This window comes from Diadema setosum, chromosome 11 (assembly GCF_964275005.1).
Source record: "Diadema setosum chromosome 11, eeDiaSeto1, whole genome shotgun sequence".
NCBI lineage: Eukaryota > Metazoa > Echinodermata > Echinoidea > Diadematoida > Diadematidae > Diadema > Diadema setosum.
In genome coordinates, this window is record NC_092695.1 from 1,305,896 (window position 1) to 1,331,720 (window position 25,825).

At 36.9% G+C, this 25,825-nt stretch overlaps 1 protein-coding gene across 1 annotated transcript in view; it reads right to left on the reverse strand.

The window, feature by feature from the left end:
- Nucleotides 1–14,649: 14,649 nt before the first annotated feature.
- The window catches only part of LOC140234909 (uncharacterized), a 44,973-nt gene continuing 33,797 nt past the window's right edge, over nucleotides 14,650–25,825 (reverse strand). Inside the window, exons 6-8 of the mRNA XM_072314949.1 lie at nucleotides 21,082–21,129; nucleotides 19,241–19,645; nucleotides 14,650–14,776 (exon numbers count right to left, since the gene is read on the reverse strand). Coding sequence (XP_072171050.1) covers nucleotides 14,723–14,776; nucleotides 19,241–19,645; nucleotides 21,082–21,129 — 507 coding nt within the window. The 3' untranslated portion in view covers nucleotides 14,650–14,722. The remainder of the gene's footprint in view (nucleotides 14,777–19,240; nucleotides 19,646–21,081; nucleotides 21,130–25,825) is intronic.

Sequence of the window (25,825 nt, forward strand, 5' to 3'; positions counted from 1 at the left end):
TTTCAAATGGCTGAGATGTCCAAAAAAAGTGATAATAATAAAAGACTACATGCCCAACTTTATTAGGATCTCTTTGTTTAACCTTGTTTTTGGATATCTCGGCCACTTCAAAACCGATTTTCATCAAATAAACTTTTGATACCCCTTAGAATTGCATGCTCTTTGACATCTCATACTGAATATCTAACAAAATGTTAAAAGCTAAATCCTCACCTCGACCAGAACTGTACACACCCTTTAATCATGTGCAATCCAATTGTCCTTAAATTTCTTTCACCCGTTTGTCACTTCGCTCGCCGACATACATGATATTTGTTTTCAATCAGATACGTTACCTTTGTGGCTTAAGATGTAATGATAATGTCTTATTTATTCAGGGTAGCCTCTTCAGTGTTTGCCACTGCTCTACCAGAGGGCCTTGCCATAATTATTACCCAAACATTGCTATAAGGTACCATTTTTTTCACCTGAGTCGAGAGGGCCATGGTGGGTAGGGTGGGTAAAAACATCTTGTCCAGGGACGCAAAGCACTATATAGCCGGGATTCGAACTCGGGTCCTCCAATAGGGAGTCGGGAGTCTTATCCACTAAGCCACAACGACTCCCTCCCCCTCCTCCAGCTCTTAGCTGATGGTAAACGTTATAGGCCTACTGGATACATCTTAAGATATTTTAGCTATTCCATACCTTGCATTTAAGATCTAGGTTCTATAAACCTAATAAAAATGGATAAGGTTTCATGAGGCATTTAAAAGCGTAATGCATGCTGCGACTAATTTATACCATAATCTTGTTCCGTCTCGCTTTTTCTGACTTTTTCTGACTTTCTGACTTTACCATCAGTATGTGTTGGTGGTCAATTCACAAAATACCTGGGTAAACTTCATTATGTGTTCACATCGGTATATCTATCTCTTCATGGTGAATCCCGTACTATCTATAGGAATATTTTGCGATGACGTCACCGCGGCAGAGCTGAAACGAGGATACCCCGGAAAGAACATGACGTCATACTTACCTGTCATTTTGTTTTTACTCCGTGGGCAGTTGGGTTAGATCATCGATAAAGCATGTGACTCATTCTTTGTTTGCATATAACAATCTCTCCAGCCCACCCAGTAACGGAAACAAGCTTGGCATTGGTGGACAGCAAAAACATTAATAGAATATTGATTACCGACATAAATCGACTAGTGGCGGTAGCGTCCTTTAACAATTTCCCTCTATTTTCAATAAAATACATAAAGTGAGCGTTCACTACTTTTTTTTTTCATGCGAATGAAATCATGTCATTCAGAGGTGAGTCCACCTGTGGAACACAATGGAGTTAGTTGATACCTTCCGCTGATTTACCATCCATTTATACATTTTATCAAAATTGTTTATTCTGTAGACCGATTTTGCAGGATAAGAGTTGTACCATGGAATTAAAGTTCGGAATGAAATGCTTAAAGCTCACTTTATCTTTTATATGTTGAAAATTGCTCGAAGCATTGTCATAGAAATTAGTGTACAGGTTGTGAATATCTGTTAATTATGTAAACCTGCTGTCTCGTGTTGAAGAGATGTGAATGTATAGACTAAAATAATGTAGGAATAATATGTGCGAAGTGGCGGAGGCGTGTCAGCGCCATATAGCGACAATATTCTTAGATTTATGTTCAGTCATTCCTCTGGTGCAGCGCAAGGGCATACATGTTCAATCTGAAGTCATGATTATTTCAGGAATTGACATTATGATATTATCTCTTTGCGTTTGAGAAATTTCCTGGTTATTATTATTATTATTATTATTATTATTATTATTATTATTATTATTATTATTATTATTATTTATTCGGCTTTCATTCACAAATATCATAATACATATTTCAAAATCAAAACATGCACTGGAGTGGTAAGCGTGCACCAGGTTGGGCAGTCCGGGTCTGGAAAGAGCCAACTAAATGACTTGGGCCCTCAGGCCATCCTCCCCAACCCAGCTGGTGCACCCAAAACAGTCAGTTTACAATATGAAAAATGATATGGTAGAAAAGACCCAAGGGCCACATTAGTTTTTGATTGCTTTTATCCCACCAGAAAACTAAAGGATGCACATCAGTCAAAGTCTGATTTCTTGTATACATACTCTTGTATTACGCTGTATAGTTTCGTTTTTTCTTTGTTGCTTGATTTTTAACTTTTATTGTCTCTTGCAAATGCTGAATGAAAGAATGAATGAATGAATGAATGACGATGATGATGATGATGATGATGATGATGATGATGATGATGATGGTGATGGCGATAATAATGACAATAATAATAGTAGCAGTAATAATATAATAATAATAATAATAATAAAATGATTTACTATGAATAATTGTTTGTGAAACACTGGTAAAGAAAATATTAAGCGCAATATCATTTTGTATCATCATCGTTATCATCCATCGTCTTGGTGTTAACAGTCATGTTTTGCGTTGCACACAATATTATGGTCACAGGAAAAGAGCTGAAACACTCAAATTTCAAGCATTGTTAAGAGCATGAATATCTGTCTTTAATACCCTTCCTTGTCAATTTATCGTGCTGGGAAAATGTAGAATTTGATTTTTATCAATTACGTGGCATGAGTGTTGTGTGTGTAAAGTTGTGTGTTTAATTTTCTTTTAAGGAATATCTTCACAAGTTGATGTTGTTTTTTTTTTTTTTTTTTTTTTACCAATGCATGATCCTACGCATGATACAGCGTTGCATGAAAGCATGCCTTACTATGTTTCAATAAAGATGACTACCTACTTTTGACCTACTTGTTCAGCTGGAACTCCCGCCATGCTTAACTATTTTCTCACTGAAATGCTTATAAAAGTCATGTATCAATAATAAGGATACGTCCTTCGCAATTTCCAATGCGGTTTAATATATCATGTGAAAATATTCACCGAGGGATATGAATTATTAAATTTGAACCACGATTCGATCTTCACGGCCAAAACAATAAATCTTGAGCCGCCGCGTTGGAATTAGTGGCCAATCAATATAAATGTTATACATAAAAGATGCGCCTCGCCCATCCATTAAAACATAACATGTGATGACGCATTTATTGTTCTTAGAACAATGTTAACATTAAATGTGAATTGTTCAAATTGATGACATTCTCCGGTCGAGTTGTTGTTTTTTTTTTTATTGCAACTGAGAGACAATATTTACGTCGATGTAGAGCAATTTGTCAATCATTTACAATGTGAAATAATTGAATGTTACGTTTGGTTTTCTTACCTTCTATACGTCGTGAATTAAGGTTAATTGAAACCACCGGTTTGTTATGATATTATTATGTGTGTGTGTGTGTGTTTTTATATCGTTATCATTATATCATATTCATGACAAAATGTTTTCTTCATATCCTGTTAAATGAGAGGTTAAGGCTTCTACCAAACTTGGGTAATATTTGCTGGTTAGCTTTCGTCCACTCCTGTGGACTTCCTCAGGCCAAGTGGTCACAAAGTTCCACTTATTGTCTGCTTGTTTCCTGATCATTGGACGGAAGATCGGTGATGAAGTGCGCCCTGATTTTTTTTTTCACTTTTCTCGGCAAAAAAACAAGCAAAAAAAAAAAAACAAAAAACACACACACACACACACAACAACAACAACAACTTGCAAGCAAAATCCCTTGAGGTTGGTATAGAAGCCTTAACCTCCTTTATTTTTTTTCCCATAATCTTTTATTGATTCCATATTCAATACAATTTCATGATAAATCAAATCATATTTATTATTGTATATAACCGATCATCCTCAAGTGATGGAAGTTTTCTGTATGATTTCTTCTTTTATCGTAAAATCTCACGAAAATGAATAATATCTTAGTAAGACTGATTAGAACTAAGCATTTAGAAATTATTATTATCAGCGGAGGAAATCATGAATATTTTATTTCTTTTATATTGACAATGATAATCATGATATATCATTTTTAAATAGTTATAACAATAGATCATGATAGAATAATGTCAATGAGAATGTTGATGACAATGGTATGATAACGATTTTTAAATTCAGTTTCAGCTTTATTGTGTTTCATTTCTCTTCTTGTACAAAGGAATTCATGTCAAAATAAAAAATTGACATCAACATGTAAGCAAGATTATTGTTTATATTCAACAGAAATGAATATAATAATTATATGTATCATCTTAGGGTATACAGGTAGAGGAGACCGTTATCGATAAGAAATTCACTTGACACAGGCATCTTTATAGGTGATATTGTTTTGTTTTGTTTTTTTTTTTTTACAATCCTCCCTTGTCTTCAACGGAAAGACCAGAACACTTATACACAGATAAACAACTTTAACTTTTGAGTGTTGGTCGTTTGGCAGAGGACAACACAATATAGCACGACAGAAATGTAATTTAGGGGACAAAACTTTTTTATAAAAATGACACGTAAAGTATTTACAAGACTTTAGATAACAGTAATACAAAAAAGCTTAAATTATTATAACAATGACTGGATATCTTTAGCACCAAATCCACTTTGTGAGATGCTTATATAGCACTGTCAGTAAAGTCGGAATTCAGTGTCATTCTTGTATTGAATCCGAGTTATGATAAATCTGTCATATTGAATTATTCGATATCGGTACTTCAGCATCGCTCAAAATAATGTATGTGAATTTCCTCACCAACATCATCTTCAAAGAATTTCATTGGCGCCACCTTTGATATTGAGAGTGTTTTGGACCTAATACAAGTAGTTCTTGCGGATGTATTTTTTGTAACCTCTGATATTCTTATATCTGGTGTGCTTAATTATGTCAGTTCTACTACCAAATGTTGCATCAAAATAAAGCTGTGGCGATTAGTAGATGGTGGTTTTGATATTGGATAGTAATACGTTTGTATCAATTTCCCCTTGCTAAACCATAAACCTGATACACATTTTAGACTGTTCACTATGCATCTTAATGAGTGCATTCAGGTGTCCGGACAATAACGATTGTGTGATCATGTATCGTCACTAACAAAAGAATCGTTTCCCTCATTTCAGTCTGGTTTCGGTGATGTGCCCTTTTCAGACGGAAATGTCTTTGAATAAATACAGATAATGAGGAGCAGCAAACCTGAGATCATAACACATTTTGTGTCAAAAGATGGGTAATTGCTGATTCGCAACTTTTCGCACACGCATAAGACCTTGCCTAAAATGGCAAGATATATCTATTCTCTATACCATTACCGTCCCTTTTTGCTCTGGAATAAGCTGGAAAAAAGTGAAATATTGACATCACAAATGATAATCATTCTGCCAAAATGTTAGCTTTCTTTTAAAAACTGCCTGCTTCTCTCAAGCGAAGTTTGAGGTATTATTTCCTGACATACACCACAACTGTACATTCACTTTACTTGATTTTGGTGAGTTATCTTCTTCTGCGCATATAGTTTTAAATTTCTCGAATCTCCGTCTTGTGCTTCTCCCGGCTTACTGGCGATGACGATCATGAGATCAAAGCAGTGAATCATGCTATACAGTGGCGGATCCAGGGAGGACCGCAACCGGCGCACGCCCCCCCCCCCCCTTTATTTTTTGTTGAAACAAAAGAAATAAAAAGAAAATAATGGGGGGAGGGGTGCGTGCGCCCCCCCCCCTTAATTTTGTAAACGCGCCCCTTCTTTACGGAATTCCTGGATCCGCCCCTGCTATAAATGTCTTTGTGGCACTTTTGAGATGTACGGGTGCATGAATTATTACCGATTATACGATGAATGTCCATGTGTATTAGGTCCATGGCTGAAACAACGGCACTGACGTAATAATATGTTGCAATCATATCAGTGTGCCAATGGTAATAAGAGAGTTATGCAACGACGCTGCTTGGTGCTGGTCGTGTAAAATAGCAACTCTTGCTGGAATTGCAACTTCCAATAGCAACAGCCAATCAAGAAGCTGGATTCTTGTCATGACCATGACAAGTACCATTCAAGCAAGAGTTGCTATCATATCAACTTTTTTATGAAATGGCCGGGGGCCCTGGAGTCCGTAATGACAAATACCCTATGGAAGAGTGGAGTAGACTGCACTTGAAAAACGGATATGGAATGAATAACCGACTGCAATTGATTATTATCTATAATAGACATGATAGAGGAAACACAGAATTGCTGTTAATGATCAAAATATTTTTTGTTACATGTTGCATTCTATAATACAGTGTAACGTATAACAGTATTCCTGGAAGTATGATACAAACTGTATTACTTCATTTATCAATGGCAAAACTGGCAAAACTGGCAAAACAAACGTTTGTACGTCTCGTGTACGATACTGTTTGAACACAGCTGAGTCATATCGAAACAAGAAGACGAAGTCATAGAATACTATGAGCACTCTTTTTGTTTCGTTGTTTTTCCACGACATTGAGTTGCATAATTCCCAGGTTCGCTGCGGTTTTATACAAGGGCAGTACCCTCGATGGTGAATCAGTGTCTGTACTATTTGTTTGTTTTTTATGCACGATGGATATTTATTAGTTTTTGTTTTTATTGTTAGATAATGATTGAATAATCATCCTGGATTCGCACGCAGCAAAAAACAAAAACAAAAACAAACAAACAAACAAAAAACAAAAAACGAACACTTCCGGGTATATTCCAATTCTTCCTCTGGTCTGTGTTCAAAGTCTTTGTGTTCAAGGCTTTGTTTTTGGCCGAGTACAAAGTTGTTCATTGTATTACTAAATATGTAGCTGCAAGATAGATGTCATCAGAAGAATACATTCAGTTAGTCATGGCACTGCAATAAAATTGGAGGGATTAGGCTTATCATAATATTATCCACTCTGGTTGGTGGGTGGGTTGGTTGATCGATCGATTGATTGATTGATTGATTGATTGATTGATTGATCGATTGATTACGGAGTGTAGTTTCAACAGTGATCGTTGTTTGTTTGTTTGTTTTTTGTTTGTTTGTTTGTTTGACTGTCAGTCAGTATTACTATGAAACCAAGTTAAAATAATTTGATGGATGGATATCACTTTTTCTTATGGATTTTATGTTAAAAGAGATAAATCTTAGTGGAGATCTGTCTATACAGTTTGATATAAGGCTTGTAAGGTAATATCTACATTTGCATATAATCAATTATGTGGTGACATTGTGGTTACACTGATATAGTGTGAAAACATGGGAATTTGTAAATTTCTATGTCTTTCTTCGACTTCTAATTTTTGCTTTATTCATCGAAGCCAACTTGTATTATGCTACCGGCGAGGGCGCTATTCCAAATATACGACGATTTCAAAGAGTGCAGGGACTGTTACACCACTATTTTTCAGACCTGTTGGATATACGTGTACATTCCTACATTTCTCTATAGGATCTACGTATATCTATTATTATAATCATCAAATAACAAAACGAAAACATAACCTCCTCCCTTGGCGGAGGTAATTAGGCCTACATTCTGGTTTCATGTAATACATTTCAAAGATTTTCTGTACATGCATTTGCATGCCACGTTCACAAGTAACGCATTATTATTCCTCTTGCATTAATTCAAGAGTGATGATTGGTGATAAGCAGCTGGTTGGTAGAACGTCATTCAGTTTAGTTCACATACAGTTAAGTGTGCTACTTCAGGAAAACCTCGCCATAACGACAAGAGGATTTAGTAAAAGATCATGACAATCACGCTGTCTAGAAGATTATAAGCATAGATTCCTCGCTTTACCACGGTATACACACAAAATAATAGATGAGTCGGGACCTGAAATAACTTCCACATAATGGGGTATTATAACAGACGTCTTCAAAAAAAGTTCCCTGTGATAATAATTATTTGCTTGGGGGCGATGCTACCATTTTTTGCTTGTTTGCTATTGTTTTTTTTTTGTATAAGATCTGTCCTAAACGAGGAATAGAAATCATCATTCAATGCAAACCAAATCGTACTTGTGTTTATTGGTTTTCTACATTGTATTTGTTTTGTTTCTTCTTTTTTTTCAGGAAAAAATTCCATGGAGTCTTGTTTTAACTCTCTGCATATCACACTTCTTTCCAGTCCATAGGAATATGTGTGAAATTTGTGCACATTAGACTCATTGGCAGAGAAAGGGTTAAGTGACATTCCATGCGCTAATCTTCTCTACTGATATGGGTTCATCTATAGTCAGACCTCTCCTATCCTGACATGTCGGAATAATATGGGAGACTAGATGTTTAAAGGGAAGATAAACCCCAAGAACAATGTGGATTGAGTGAAAGCAGCAACATTAGTAGAACACAACAGTGAAAGTTTGAAGAAAATCGGACAATCGATGCAAAAGTTATGAATTTTTAAAGTTTTGATGTTGGAACCGCTGGATGAGGAGACTACTAGAGGTTATGACGTATGAGTGGACAACAATACCAAGAAAATATAAAGAAAATTCTGCAAAAATCCATTTTTCATGAAAATTACAAATTCCATCAACTTGATATTGATATATGTTAGGGGTAGCAATTATTCCCCCTGCTTTCTGAAAGCGGTTGGTCCATTGTTTTTTCATAATTCTAGAAAAGTGAATTTTTGTTGAATTTCCTTTATATTTTCTTTGTATTGTTGTCCACTCATACGTCATATCCTCTAGTAGTCTCCTCATCCAGCGGTTCCAACATCAAAACTTTAAAAATTCATAACTTTTGCATCGATTGTCCGATTTTCCTCAAACTTTCACTGATGTGTTCTACTAATGTTGCTGCTTTCACTCAATCCACATTGTTCTTTGGGTTTACCTTCCCTTTAATACATGTACACGCAGCTGCCTACGCAACGGTAGCTTCATGTAACCTATTGCAGGCAGCGTACAATGAAACTCTTCTTTCATATCAGCGCAAAATCTGGGAGTACGTGTATTGAAAATGTCTGAAAGCATGTTATTTTAGATGGAAATTTTATGTATGTTTAATATGTTGCCAGGAATGATATGTAATTCATGTCAGTTTGTGTACGAATTTTGTTTGAATTTGAAATCCCTCTCTTCGCGTAATCATTAGATTCAAATAAACTAACAAACAAACAAACAGAGCAACACAAACACACGGCGAAATCGCATCCAGATAACAGATTCGGATAAAGGTTGCCGGATAAGAGAGGTCTGACAGTATTTTGTCCTCACAGAGACACTTTCACACTTTCTCAGTTTCAAGGGGAAAACATGAAAACATTATGCACATCTATGATGAAGGACTATCATGTTTTAATACTAAAGTTGGATGCATGTCCTCAGTAATGATATAGCTTACCATGAGTCACAACTACAGTGTACTATCAGAAAGACAGAACTGATATTTGGAAAAATTATTCACGGTCAGCATGCTCACCATTCTAGCACGAGTGCTTGCTAAAAAATGCCAGCATTACTTTGAAATAATAAATCTTTGCTTTAATACCATTTTTATACAAATACATATAAATATATCAAATAAATATATGCTGGATGGGTCAATGCCAGGCATCCATTTTTGACCCATACTCATGCATTCCGTAATTCATATTAAAACTAGAAATGTCACTATGGCAACTGGTATGCCTCCGCCATAATGCATGGTTCTCATAGGTCTAATGTACAATATCTTGACAATGTGTGATGACAGTTTCACAAAATTGGCATATTAAAATGACAGGTTTGTGACAAATGTGTTGATTGTCCATTTTCCTTGAACTAGGTTCAATTGGATGAATGGCTATATTGTCTAAGAGGGCAGGTATTTGGGGATTTGAGGATTTTTACTTGACTTTTTTCCCTTTCATAAGTTTAAGGAAGAAGTGAAATTTAGCACTATCACTTGACCTTTGACCTTTTGCCCTTATGGAAAGAAACTTCCAAGAGAATTTCTATTGGGTAATACATGCATACATTAAGTTTCAAGAAAAATCCTGCAGGCATTACATAGATAAGAGGAAAAAAAGTTAAATTTTGACCATGATCTTTGACCCTGACTTGGCCCATGACGCCTACATTCCCTAGATAATCACTGCCAGTCAATGCATGCATATGTATTAAGTTCCATGAAGATCACTTTAACCATTCGTGAGATATGGAAAAAAAAAAAGTGAAATTTTAACATTTTCACTTGCCCTTTAACCTCACCACCCAAAATATTACCCAAAACTCTCTCTGGAGAATCTTTATTTGGTAGTTCATGTATAGACTAAGTTTCAGGAAAATACCTTCAGGCATTGCATAATTATATATGGAGGAATATAATATAAATTTTGTGCATTTATAAAATAAATTTTGTGCATTTGACCTTGACCTTTGACCTCGAGCATGTGTGCCAAAAGTTGATAGGCACAACTTCGCCCACTCATACATATACAAGCCAGGTTTCATTAGGATGCCTCAAACGTTTTTTTTTTTTTTTTTTTTTTTTTTGTTACGCTGTCCACAAAATTGATTACGGACAGAAACATAATGCCTCCGGCAACACTTTGTGGCGGAGGCATTAAAAAAGTCATAATAAAAAGACAAGAAAAGGCATAAAACATGATCAAAAATGTGCGTGCACTCCCAGAAGGCACAAACATACTTAACAACAAAAATAAAATATTTCCACTAATTTTCACTCACAATGTTTGCATATGGTCAGGATTGGTATGTCCAATCTCCACTGTATATCAAATCAAAGATAGCTTCTCTGTTGACAGGCCTACATCCCCAGCCTTTCAGCATGTATTTGGGTAGTCCTATTCTCAAGATTTGGAGTGTTTAATTAAACTTATTTTAAAGTAAATCCATCATCAGATCGAGAGAAATGATCTTTCCACTGATTTGTCACTTGTTACAAAAGAAGAAATATTTCCAAAGTTATGATAAAAGAAGTCCCATACATTAATATTATTTTCCTTGTTTTGTTTTGTTTTAGGTTTTTGTTTGTTTTTTTTTGCATTATTTGCAAATATCTCAAATTGATAAAAATGGAGGTAACACATTTTGTGCTCAAACTATTCACTTCCAAAAACATATGTGACCAAAAAGAATGTATATCTTGAAGGAGACCTCTGGACGATTTTCAACTTTGAAGTTTGGAAAACTATAAATTGGTTATACTGGGTACAGAGTTTCAGAATTTGTAGTGATTGGGATGAGGAATAAGAATGTTTTTCAAAATTTATAACAAATCACAATGAACAAGGAAGCAGAGCAAGGAAGCAGAACACAAGAAAGCATGCAAAAATTCTACACAGGTGAACTGGTTTACCAAGTGCCTGTGTGTGTCTGAACCTTTGGCCGTCAACTACTGTATACTGTCTATGACATATAATTGACATTTCCTTGTGGTAGTCATGACACTTTGTGCAAAATCATTGACATCTCAACCCTCCAACAACTTTTACATGCTGTAGACACCAAATACCAGAACACAGCCAGCAGACGTGACAAACATTTTCTTCCTAGAGTGAAACTTGGACAGTGAAGGCACATGATTTTAGAAAGTTCTTAAGCATGAATTAGTAGGAATATTTATCATCATGTCATGGAAATGCAACTCCAATTCCCCCAAAGAAAAAAAAAAATTCACTATGGTGATTAGACATCTGGTATGCTATTTGTCTGGAATCTAACTCTTTATGTGCCACATTGGCAACCCCAAACTCAGTCAAAAGCGCGCCAAGTTCGCATATTCTGCTCAAACGCACAAAACTGTCCAAGCCGATCGACAAATCACCAATATGCCACATTACAATGAAAGCGTTTTTCGTGATTCCATTCCTGTCACATGTACATGTAGTTTGCATTTTATGTGGTGATTGACTATCAAGCAGTGTTCCCTACTGGATTTGCGAGTAAATTGTGAGTTTCAGTCACTGTTTTTGTGCGCAGAAGAAATGTCTCTACAATATTTGTAGCTACTGGTCATTTTAAAGAAAAACAATCATAGATTTGTCATATAATCTAAATCAAAGCAAAGCTAGGCATTTTCTCTACAACTTTGCTCATTACATGTCAAGGACAACAAAAAGTCATAAAAGTTACATATCATAGAGATCTGAAAAACAGAATGTTTTCCCAAAGCATGGTAACATTGCTGTCTCTAAAGCACACTGTCATGCAAATTCTTAATACAATTCAGCAAGAAATGTGGTTGGCACAGCACACACAAGGAATGTGACAAGGGAGCCTCATTTGGTGAATCCTCCATTTTGATTTGTGGAAATTGGGAGCAAAAATTCACAGATTGCCTGTAGTCCCATAGTACTTAAGTGTGCCATAGTACTAAATCAACCATACAGTACTAATTTTCTTTCTTTTGGTTCGAAGTAGTATGTACGTACATGGACCTACTACAAATGGACATTCATCGCTCGTTAATGAATTCATGCACCTGTTTTTGTCAAAAGCGTCACAAAACCATTTTAAGCGTGCTTTCCTGCTTTGATCTTATCATCACCGCCGACAACTAGTCTGGATAAAAACAAGACGACGCATTGAGAAATCTAAAAACTACATGCGCAATCTTCCCTTAAATCAATAAAAAGGCATGTGCAGTTGTAGTGTGCATTGGGAAATTATCGCTCAGGTAATTCCATTTGCGAAATGCGCGTACTTTACAAGAGAAATCAATTATTTTGACAGATTGGTTGTGATTTGTAATCTAATTTCCCCATTTTTCGCACATTGTTCCAGAGTAAACATGGACAGTAACCGTAGATGACATGTATGCCCTATCATTAAGCCATGTTACATTCTTGTCCACAAGTGTCCACTTCAGTACTTTTAAATTTTGTGGCAGGAAAACTGTCATGTTTTCGGGTTTGCTGCTCCCTTTCATCGGTGTTTATTCAAAGGCAGTTGAGTCTGAAAAGGTACCTCAGCAAAATAAAACCGCAATGAGGGAATTGGTTCTTTTGTCAGTGACGATGCACGATTGCACAATCGTCATTATCCAAGCACCTGAATGTACTCCTTAAGATGCACATAATCGGGTGGCGGCGGTGTTGATGGGATCAAAGAAAGACCTTCGTTTCTAGTCCATGTATAGTAGGTCCATGGTACGTACAATTGTACATGTATTGTACACACTCTTGGTACACTCTTGCGAGGTGGATTGCATGTGCAGAGTGGTGAGTGCATGAAAGTGGCAAGGCCTTCAGTGTGTTTTGGAGATTCAATTAAAGTTATTTGATGATTATAAGATGGAATTAGGTAATTCTTAAGCTTTGTCTTAAATGTTCTGACCAATTTTGACTGTTTGATGTGATCCGGTAGGGGGATTCGATACATCTGGCCCGCAGCGATTTATTGATCGTGATTTATGGAAATTCTTGGATTAGTAACATGAAAATTGTCAGACATTCAGGTTGGATATTTATGTACATTTCTTTTGTAAAAAAATAGAGTATCCGTGTTGGCAAGATAGTGGGAACCCGTACAGATATGACAGGTTTTCTTTTGTAAATGTAAAATCATATTAGTGTTCAATTTAGAGCTATTCCCCCAGACTATATTACAATAGGAAATATGTGGAAGTACAAGTGAATTATAAAGAAGAAAAACTGTGTGAGGTGGGAGATAATCTTTAAGTTTTTAGAGAATACCGATGACTCCAGATATTGAAGAAACAAACTTTTGAATGTGTATTTTCCAATTAAGATTCCTATCCAAATAAACGCGAGAAATTTAGTGGAATCCTTTTGCTCAAGCGGTATAGAATCAATTTTGATGGTTAAATTTGTAGAATCTGGTATGGTTTTTGTTGTAAAATGAATGAATGAAATTCATCTTATCAATACCTATTAATGACAATTTTTCCCCTAATTATCTTATGCACACAATTCCGACTAATGCACTCAGACCTGTGCATCATTTGTACATTGTCCCATTCAATGCACAGCACGCAGCTTGGCGAGATTAATTAAAGCACTTGAATAGACCTTAAAGGGGCATAGTCCCGGTAGTGTAGAGGGCGCTGTTGATGATACTGCCGTTCACCGTTAGCATTGATACGAAGATTACCGAAGTTGAGCTGTCCTCAAGAGTAAAGTGCGTAGGTGTTGCTAAGTAACGTTGCCTTCGTTGTCTTCTCTGCGCATCGCGCAGTCTGTAGTAATGCCAGGGTGCGTGCATATGAGCCTGTTATTATGACATCACAAAAGAAGTTTGCTAAAGCTGTCGTCCCCCTCAGCCGAATCATGAGCCGAACTGTGATCCGACCACTGCCTACAGTGAATCGGACTTCTTCGGACTCGGGGAAGTGGGCCAAAGCGTAAGCGCTAAAGAGGAGTCGATAGCGTACACGTGTAGGTCTCTATAGGAAACCTGGGCCGTGCGCCCGCGTACGCATTTGACTAAAACACCGGGACCATGCACCTTTAAACTTTACCGCCTCTTTCCTCAGTAAGCACTTTTCTAGAGTGCGTACACTGTACTTTCTTTCCATTATCTATCAAATATGTTAGGAAAGTCCATTTGTATAATGACTCTACATATTACATCAACTTCAAGCTTAGAGTCTGCTCTTTGATCAGAATCTGCCCTCAACTAAAAATTCCATGTCTGGCAACTTTTTGTTGCTTTTGTGATGTAGGGTCACAAATACACTTCTCGGTAACGATTTTCCATCATTACTGGCTGCCACAAGTGCAGTGGCCCTCCTCCTTGCCATTAGGCGCAGTTGGTGGAGGCCCTATGGGGTGGGACTGTAGAGATCTTGGGGGAGATAGGCCGGGAAGCTCGAATAGGTCGGTATACTAGTCTTCCTCATCACTTTTAGGTGGCAACAGTCCAGAGGTATTCTGGTTTTCCTGCAGAACAACATAAATCACATTAAAAATCACATAAATATGATTCTCCTAATACACTTTAGGTCTACAGTATGTCTTGACAATGCGAGATGATAGGTTCACATTCATAATTGGGGGAAAAAAAAATAAATGACATGTTTGTCACACAATGTCTTGAGTGTTTACTTCCCTTGAACTAAATTTCATTTGGAAGGATGGCTAGATTGTTTAACAGAGCAAGTACATGTATTTGAGAATTCAAGCAATTTCATTCGACCTTTGACCCTTGCCCTTTGATCCCATGACACACAATTCTTCAAATATTCACTAATTGGTAACATCCATTTTCATGACAATACTTTGAGCAATTTTCAAAATATGGGGAAAAAATATGACATTTGAACATTTTCTCTTGACTTTGACTCCATGGCCAAAATCTGTCCCCACAGAATCATTGTGCAGTAATACATGTAATAGTAAGCCGACCGCTATTCGACCACCTGCCAGAATCCGTTCACATCACTTATTACAAGCCAGCAAATTCTATTGTCACAACACATGCATGCATTTCACATCACTTCACACAATGGCATTGTCATTCACAACAATAAAGTCATTTAGACACCTTCAAAAATCCATCAAAAATACCAAATTTTGCAATAAAAAATACAAAATTGGCGCCATTTTTCCAAAGCATGCGGTGCTTAAGTCCAGTGTTAATGTAAATTAGGGTCACCGAAAAATAGCAAAAAATCAAGAAATATGCTGTTCTGTTGCAAATTTTTTCGCTTACCGCAAGCTTAGAGTGTGATGGTATCGGCAAAAATGCAAAAGAAAAACGAAACCTTCGTACATGCTGAAGCAATGACTACAAACAGGGATTGAATGCAAGTGCCGACTTGCCAGAATTCTGCCATCAGCGTGCACCGCTACATCCCCTTTACGAACCTTACGCCAACAAGGTATGCTGTGCCGCATTTTCAGTGGCCCTATATGCCCATTGACATCAAACGCGCATATAGCGCCCATCCGAATTCTGGCCAGGGCAGACGGATTCTGGTTGGTTATCACAGCGATATATTTTGGGGTTTTCTGAAATTCTACAATTTATTAAACGCAATCAACATTGCCATAAGAGTAGTTTAATATATCTAACATACATTGTGGTAGATACGATTTTGTATGAATTATATTAGTTGAATAAATATTGCAGAAAAGCTTATAGGGAGGGTATAGTTTTCGTTCAGATGGGGATTAAGATTTTAACTTTTTGCAAAACGATTAGAAACTACTTATATGAAATACTAAAGGCATACAACTGCCCCCCCAAGGAAAAACGCAGTATCTAACATTTTTGGCGATTTTCACTTTTTTGCATAAATATAGTCAGTGGGCAGTCCTTCTTCATATGACATATTCAGATTTTTGAAAAAATGTTTAGAAAGCCACTTTTCCGTAACTGCCAAACGCAGTATCTACACTTAACTTGCACTTTCCCCAAGGAAAAACGCAGTATCTACATGATGAATATTTCCCCAAGGAAAAACGCAGTATCTACAAAGCTAGTCTTAATTACCAGACACTGTTATTTATATATGTGAATACTTTGCCGGTTGTTCTGTAATTTGAACGTAAATTACTTTCTTTAGATATACTTACTCAATAATAAGACATAATGTTCAAAATATCTAACCGAAACAATACTGATTAGTAAATATTTTGATGAGATCGTGATCCTAATATAAAACACAGTGTGTGATTAAGACTAACCGAGTGCACATTAAACAATACAACACAACACTGACAGCTTGCAGCTAGCTGCACTGATGCTGTGCAGCAGTCAGCACAGGGCCCGGCTAGTCAGCATACAGTGGGAGTGTGTACTTGGAATAAAACAAAATGTTGTCGTGGGGAAAATTACTCGTGAGCCTAGCCCTCAAGAAAAATTTATCTGCAGATAATGAGTAAGTTATTCAAAACTATTTCAATATTGAAAGAATAAAGCTGATTGTTTGTCACACGAAGCGAAGTAAACACAAATGCATGTTTGTCACACGAAGCGAGGTAAACACAAATGCATACATTTGTGTTTACTTCGCTTCGTGTGATAAACGATCAGCTTTATTCTTTCATATTCTACCTCAATGATGAACATTATCCGTACTATTTCAATATTAACTTGTTGTGAAGTAACTTTGTTATGCCTAGACCCTTGTCAAAATTCCTCAGGCTCCGAATCCGAAAGTTTCGTCGAAAGGCAATAGATCTAGACTCTATTTGTGTTGTATTATATGTATCGGATAAACGTCAGGTTATGTAACATGTTACACCCTCCCTTAGATCTAAGTCTAAGTAGGCCTAGGCCTATTTTAGACTTGTCTAGACAGTAACGTTTGAGTCTTGCGTCTCTTTTCTAATGTTAGACTTAACGTTAATCAGAACTTTCAGGGTCCGTATTCCGAAAGCCTAAAGAAAGATCTAGTGTAGGACTTGAATAGGCCTACTCTAGGGCAGGCCTGTAGTAAAAGAAGTCTAAAACTTAACCACTTTTTAGAATCCTAGACCTAAGTCTAGTGAAGTGTCAATGTTCAATTATCTACTCCATACCATACTGACTGTCTTAAAATTACATAGTTGACAATAGATTAGGGTCCATGTGAAAAATAGGTACCCACGGTAAATGGACAAAATAGAGACAGTTAAGAATAAGTTGTATTTTAATTCTTATCGGATCTAGACAGTATCTAGACCCTAGTGAGACTGGGTTGCGTAAAATGCATGCATGATCCCATGCTGCATGCTACATAACTTACAACTAAAAAAAAAGTTACATTACAAATTTACATGACATTAAACTTAGGTTCAATCCAGAAGGAATAGGCCTAGAGTCAGAGAGCGGATGTCACTTCATTCTACACCGGTTCTAGATGTATTTTTTTTTTTTCTAATCAAAGAGTCCTGGCTCGTGTAGGGCTTAAACCTTCTGCAGTTCTAACGTTAGGCTATTTTTGTTTTTTCTGTGAGCATCGTGCATGTATAGCCTGAGGCGGTAGACTCGTGTAGCCTGCTACGTAGCCAGCATAGAATAAACGATATAAAAACTAGACCTAGTCTAGATCGATCTAGGTCCAGACATCCGATTTAGATTTATTTTGGTCTAGACAGACTGTAACCTAGACTGTACAGATCTAGATCTAGTATTCTAGATGCTAGTTAGCGGCTAGGCCATGTAGCATCACATTACAGCCCTGGCAAGCTTCATATTAAACACGTATCGACGTAACGTTAGGCCTACAGCAAGATCGGTCTGGGATACACTTTTAAGCAAAACGTTCCAAGAACGATATGTTATTTAATAATCTTATGAAGCCTGTTCTGTAATTAGGGCATAAATGGGGGGGGGGGGGGTGGAGGATGCATCCCCCAGGGCCCCAGGAACAATGATGTATACATGCATACATAATTATGGCAGAAGATTAATCCTAGTCATTCCGCTGTAGATACTGCGTTTTTCCTTGGGGAAATTCGTTCCATTGTAGATACTGCGTTTTTCCTTGGGGAAATCAGTCAATTGCGTGGGGTTTCCCCAAAGTATCTACATTTTCATCAATAACTGAAAAACAAAACAAAAACACAAAATGATATTTTCCAGGAAAATTGGTAGCTAGATAGACTAAAATTCCACAATGAAGGAATTTTTCAAAAGAGTATATTTTCCAGGGGCTTTGGCAAAAATATAAAATGGTGAATATCTCGGTTGTTTAGAAATGGAGCTGGATGTAGATACTGCGTTTTTCCTTGGGGGGGCAGACAATTCCACGATGAATTCAAAGTTTATTTGATGAAAACTGGTTTAGAAATGGCTGAGATATCCAAAAATGGTTCCATGACATTTGCTCCTGCGACAACTGCTCCTACGAAATCTGCACGCTCACAAACATAACCTTAAACCTCATCGTAATCCTCCCATCAAACTATAAAACCTAAACCCTATCACAATCCCATTAACCCTAACCCTAAGTCCTTGGAGAAAATAAGACAGGAGCAAATGCCGTGTCATCTACCCTCCTACCCCCCCCCCCCCAAAAAAAAAAAAAAAAAAAAAAAAAGACGACACTTTGTTTTACTTTGTTTCTGGATATTCCAGCCATGTCAGAATCGATTTTCATCAAATAAACTTTTGGCTCCTCATAGAATTGTATGCTCTTTAATATGTCATATAAGTGGTTTCTAATCATCTTGCAGAGAGTTAAAATCTGAATCCCTATCTCAACCAAAACTACAAATCCCTTTAAGTAGCCAGATTCTGGTCCGCTTACATTATACTTAGTTTGATTTAGTTTATGCATTGAGTAAATGCCAAGGTATGGAGAAAAAGTATACTGGTACATTTGTACTTTAAGCATTGATTGTGTAGTAGAATTTTAGCATGTTAACCTGACCTTTGACCCCATGACCCAAAAATTCCCAAGAGAATCATCTGACCTGCGTGGTGATGAAGGCTGGAGGACTGAGCAGGGTGTCCTGTGCTGCAATGAGCACAGTTGATGCCGGTGCAGACAAAGCCCTGCCAGGTAGTAATCTGGTGTTGGAAGTGGGTCTACCCATGTGTTGAGGCACAGGAGGACTGGATGTGGATCCAGATGAACAAGGACCATCAGCAGATGGGTATACATGGACCATAAAGTCCATGGAATGACTACCCAATCCTGAAGTGGATCGCATCCTTGGTGTGGGCTTTCTCCACAGGTGGGGTGGTGGCTGCCATTGCTCTTGGTTCCTCTGTTCGTGCTGCTGTCTGCAGGCCTTCCTTCTGGCCAGCCACTCCAAGAAAAACCTCTGAAAGTCCTCATATTCTTCCTCAGGACACTTGCTAATCACCTTCCTTACCTGAAAAAACACAAACAAAAACAAAAACAAAAAAATGAAATGACATCATTAATATATGAACACGACTACAATTTAAAGGGTGTGTACAGTTCTGATCGAGGTGAGGATTTAGCTTTTAACGATTTGCGAGATATTCAGAAACCACTCTATGAGATGTCAAAGAGCATGCAGTTCTAAGGGGTATCAAAAGTTTATTCGATGAAAATTGGTTTTGAAATGGCTGAGATATCCAAGAACAAGGTGAAACAAAGAGGTCCTAATAAAGTTGTGGCATGTCGCATTTTATCATTAGCACTTTTTTTGATATCTCAGCCATTTGAAAACCAATTTTCATCAAATAAACGTTGAAAAAAAATTACATGCTCTTTCATATTTCATACGAGGCTTTTCATTATCTCACTTAGGAATGTTCAAAACATGAATCCCCACCTCAACCAGTACTGTACAGTCCTTTTAAACAATAAGATACACATTTTTTTTTTTTTTTTTCACAGCCATGATGCAGTTTATAAAAGAAGTAAATAAATTCACGTCAACAGTTAAATCCACGAAATACCAAAATGTATATATGTGACCGTGCACCTCAAAACGAACATAAAGTCGCACACACTGATTTTGCGTGAGGACTGAAAGTAAGTGAAATGGGTCAACCTAGCCAAACTTGACTTTTTCATATTTTCTGAAGGAGCGGGTCTTCTTTTACATTATGCTAAAATTTGGTATCATAAAACGGGCAGGAAAGTGTGCTTTTTTAGCAGCTTATCTCGAACATTTTTGGTGGAAGAGTGTGATTAGGTGTGTCTTTAGAATCCCTTTTTCATTTCTGAAAAACCTTGTCCACACTCTTCACTTTCAACTCTAATAACTTTTGAAAAGATAGTGCTACTGCTTTGAAAGTTAGCATTAATTATGGACAGAATGTGTTAATGAGGCATGCTTAATTTCAGTTTAATCTGATAATCCCTTCATTGTTGTTACTCTGGTGGTTTGCTTCCTGTTTTTTGTCCCGTTCATCGCACAGCCAGCACGGTTTGGTAAAGATTAAGCGCTTGAATAGACACTGTACTTCAAAGCCTCTTTTCTCAGTTCACACTTTTCCTGAGTTTGTGCTTTCTTTCCAATATTTAGATAGGTTAGGAGAGCCCATTTGATTTGAGCTATACATCATGTTAAAGCTTAAAGTCTGCTCTTTCAGATTCTGGTCTTAACTAAAAATTCATGTCTGGCGACTTTTTGTTTGTTTTGAGGTGCAGGGTCACATATAGTGTACTCTTTGTTATTTAAAAAAAAAAAAAAAAATCTTGCTATAACGAAATAAGAATTTAGGTCCCCAATTTAAGGTCTGTCTAGTGTTCGGCTATAGCAAAATTTCGATATATTGAAAGAAAACTGTTGGTCTCGAGGACTACATTAAAAAGGGAGTCTCCTGTACATACATATTCCATGAAGGCAACCCGCTCGTCATCCTGCTCCATCAGGCATACCTGCCAACATTTCAAGATGAAATATCTTACTCGTGGATTGCAAAAATCTTATTTTATATGCAAACTGAAGTTCAAAATCTTACTTTCGGTCAAATCTTCAGAAAATACACATGAAAGGTATATCTAAATAATTTTTAAAAATATAAACGTGGATTGAGTGAAATCAGCAAAATTAGGAGAACACATCAGTGAAGTTTGAGGAAAATTGGACAATTGATTCAAAAGCGATGACTTTTTTTTTTTAGGTTCTGGTACAGTCATCGCTGAATAAGAAGATTACCACATTTCATGACGTCATGTATGGACAACAATACAAAGAATATAAGCAATGTTCAACATATTTTCACTTTCCTAGCATAATGACACAGCTCCAGACTTACCACTTTCAGAAAGCAAGGGGAATGATATTTTCTAAAACATATGTCAGTACCAAGTTGATGGAATATGTGCTTTTCATTAACAAAGCAACGGCCAAGCAATGTCTTACCTGCATATTGCAAGTTGTTATTACAGTGTTTTTCAATGTAAATTTATATTGACCTTTTGACCTCTGACTTTGTCCTAACGAACCAATATTCAAACTTGACCTGTGGTGAGAGTTTTGCGGCCATAGCTCAAAGCTGTGGAAAGTTACTGAGAGCACACATACATGTATTACCTGTACGAGCTGAAATTTTCGCGTACAGATATTTTCGCGAATTGCTACTAGGACATTTTCACGTGTTGTTAATTTCGCGGTTGCAAGGTCTAACTGTACTTATCTATTCGCACGTTGTTGTATTTTCGCGTGTTGTTATTTTTGCGGTTCAAAGGCGATTCGCGAAATTCGCGAAAATAAAACCACCACGTAAATTTCAGCTCGTACAGTATAAGCAATGTTCAAAATTTTTTCACTTTCCTAGCATAATGACACAGGTCCTGGCTTACCACTTTCAGAAAGTAAGGGGAATGATATTTTCTTAAACATATTATGTCAGTACAAAGTTGATGGAATATGTGCCTTTCATTATAAAACAAACCCCGAGCGATGTCTCGCCCACATATTGCAAGCTGTTATTATAGCGTTTTTCAAAGTAAAAGAAAGTCATTGACCTTTTGAACTCTGACATTGTCCGAACAAACCAATATTCAAACTTGACCTGTGGTGAGAGTTTTGTGGTCATAGCTCACAGCTGTGGAAGAGAGCACACAATATATGTCATCCTGCATCACAAAACCAACAAAAAGTCGCCAGACATGGACATTTAGTCAAGGGCAGATCCTGAAAGAGCAGACTCTAAACTTTAAAATGATGTAGTATAACTTACTACGAATGGACTTTCCAAACCCATCTAAATAATGGAAAGAAATTATATACTCTGGAAAAGTGTGTACTGAGAAAAGAGGCTTTGAAGTTCAGGGTCTATCTCAGTGCTTAATTTCACCAAGCTGCGCTCTATGCAGTAGATGGTACAAGAAAAACAAACAAACAAACAAACAAAAAACAGGATGTTGAAGTCTATAGCAATCGCAGTTAAGGGATCATCAGATAATGCGGAAATTCTGCACACTCTATTAACACATTCTAGTCATGACTAATGCTAACTTTCAAAGCAATAGCATCATCCTTTCAAAAGTTCAATAAAGTTGAAAGTGAAGAGCAAAGAGTATAGGAGTGCATGCACGCAGTGTGCCAAGAGGGCTTACTCTCGCGATTGTACACATAAACATGTGTAGTACACACTGGAGCTCAACGGCAGCCATTTCAGGAAGCAACCGCTGGATTATCTCAAGCGTATTATACATGACCTATAGGAGAGATTTCTGCCTCCCCTTCATTTTCTCAAGTTTAGGGGGACAAACAGTGGTATAGCTTTGTTTAAGACCTCTAAGACCATTTAGAAGCATCATTTATCCCTAAAAATAGAAAAAAAAAAATGAAGAAATGCCCATTATTTTCGAATCTGTAGTCCCTCAAAGTTTGAATTATACGCACTACTGAAGCGACCTTCTCTCCCTCTCCCTCTCTCTCTCCGTTCCTCTCTTTCTCTCTTTTGCCCCTGCTGTTTTGGCCTTATATCACACCTTGGGGGGGGGGGGGGATGAATCCCCCTGGAATTTTTCCGAGGATCATCCCCCTTGATTTTCAAACTTTAATAGTATTCTTAATTAGTACATACTGGACCCAGGTTTTGGAATTCGCTTGATGCAAGCATTAAACATACTTCAAGTAAATCAGCCTTCAAGCGTAGGCTAAGTCTCATCTTTTAAATACTTTATTGTGTTGATTCATGATGTCGTTAAAACAATGTTAACAATGTTAATGTCAATAACTGAAAGTAAGTCCTGTATGTTATATTACAGATGCATATACTTTTATGTCAGACTTCCCTTTAAAGAAAAGAAAGAAAGTATCAATGTATAATATTATTGAAACCCAGTTGTCTTCGTCATGTTTTGTTTTGTGTTTTTTGTGTTTTTGTTGTTTTTGTTTTGTTTTTGTATGTATTTTATCGTCTCACATAACCCTTTTTTATCCTTCCTTTCCACCCCCTCCCTTCATTCCTACCCTTGTTTTATGTAAATAATCTCCCTTCACCCCATTACACATAGCCTCCCTTGTCTATTCCCTGTTTCCGTTTGGAATTGTGTACCTTTTGTTATTTTTTTTTCCCACTACGTATACATATATATATACACAATGTATTTTTTTCCATCTTTTATTCCTGAGGGACCTTGTCTCACAAGCTATGCTTCACTAAGGTCTCCTCGTTTGCCTTTCTCAAAATATTTGTTACCCTTTCTTTATCATTTCTGGTATGTAATCATATACTTATCTATCTTTTAGTGATGGTGAATTCTGTAATCTCATTGGTCAATCAACCACTGAATATATCCCGTATTACGTGATATGACGTCATGATACTGTATTACACAGCCAGCTGCGCGTGTACCAAAGACGCTGATAGGAAAGTGCGCGCTAATCCTGTACAAAACAAATGGACAGCGCGCGGTCCTCAAGCGTATTGCACACATATCCTGAGACCACTAGACGCTTGATAAACAACAGCAACTTATCTGGCTACTGCACTGCAGTATCTTGGCGTGTACGTGTACGTATTTGTATGCGCGCATCGCATGCAGTAATCAGCTCACGAAACGTAGGCCTAAGTCAACATGGTCATGGCTGACAGCCGGCGATTTCAACATCATTCACGAGGGGAAATCAGCGAGAAGAAGGTTAGCACTTACACTAAAAGATAAAATCGTTACCCCCTGCTTGTTCTTACGAAATACGGGAAATATCTACAATCTGGTGCCATATTCCATTCAGCCTTCAACCTCATGGAATATGGCACCAGACCGTAGATATTTGCCCGTATTTCGTGAACAAGCAGGGGATAACTAATAGTATTTGCAAAAATTTTAGTATTAGTTGTTGTTGTTCCTACATATTCTTGAAAGAAAGTGTCAATGTTATTGTTATGTTATTGTTATATTGCCTATTGTTGGAAGAAAGACAAATGAATAAATAAATACTAAATACTAATACTAATTTTCTTTTCTTTTTTAACATCATTTATAGAGTTTGTATCTGCAATGCAAACATGTTTAAAGATTACAAATTTTTTATTACAAATTCTCAAATATTCAACAAAAGGTGTGCATCACACCATTGAATTTCAATCCTGAAAATGCATAGGATCCCTCCCTTTGGTCCACCTGTCATAAACTTAACACATTGAAGACGTGCATATTATGTGGATCCTAAAGAGGTCATGAATAATAACAGATTTAGCCATTTATATTTCCCTTACATTTCCTCTTTTTTTATCCAAAAATGCAAATATTCCACCAAAGTGTGCATCAAATCGTATAATATCAATTCTGAGAATACAAAAGCTCCATTGTATGGGATGGAGACATCCCCTAAGTCCCATTATCATCTTAGGTCATTAGTTAGCTCGAATTCTGAGGGACTACAGATTGAATAATAAAGGGCATTTCTTCATTAATATTTTGTTCTTAGGCAGGAATGACACTTTTAAATGCCAAAATGTGGTCCGAAGTACTTCTTTTACCCTGTATGCCTCCCTAACAGGGTGAAAATCAAAGGGAGGCAGATACCACTCCATTATAGGGTCACGCAAAAATATGTACACGGTTATTAAGAAATGAAAAGGGCCACTAAAGACATAGCGAATCACACTAATCTACAAAAAAAAAAAAAAAAAGAGTTCTAGAAAACTGCAAAAAACACCATTTGTCACTGGGTTCATGACCCCAAATTTCAGAATTGTGTAGAAGAAGAATTCTTCTTTCAGAAAATATAAAAAAACCTAAAAATTGACTAGGATGACCCATTTCACCTATTTTGAGTCCTCACATAAAATCGGGGGTGCCACTTTTTGTTGGTTTTGTGATGCACAGGAACATATGGCACTTAAATTAGGGAAAGTTCATTCACATTTTGACCTTTGACCTTTAATAACATATTTCACCAATATTTGAGCTTGACTGGCATTTTTAGGTCATGTACCTGTGGTGTGATTTTTCTCTTTTTTTTTTTATTTGGGGGGGGGGGCACAGCTCAGAGCTGTGAAAACTTATTGAGAGTACACCACAATACTAAGTGTATAGTGCTTAAAGTTCATTGCCTATTTGACCTTTGAACTTGTCGGTCTGCACCCATTCTTGAACTTGACTGGCATTTTTA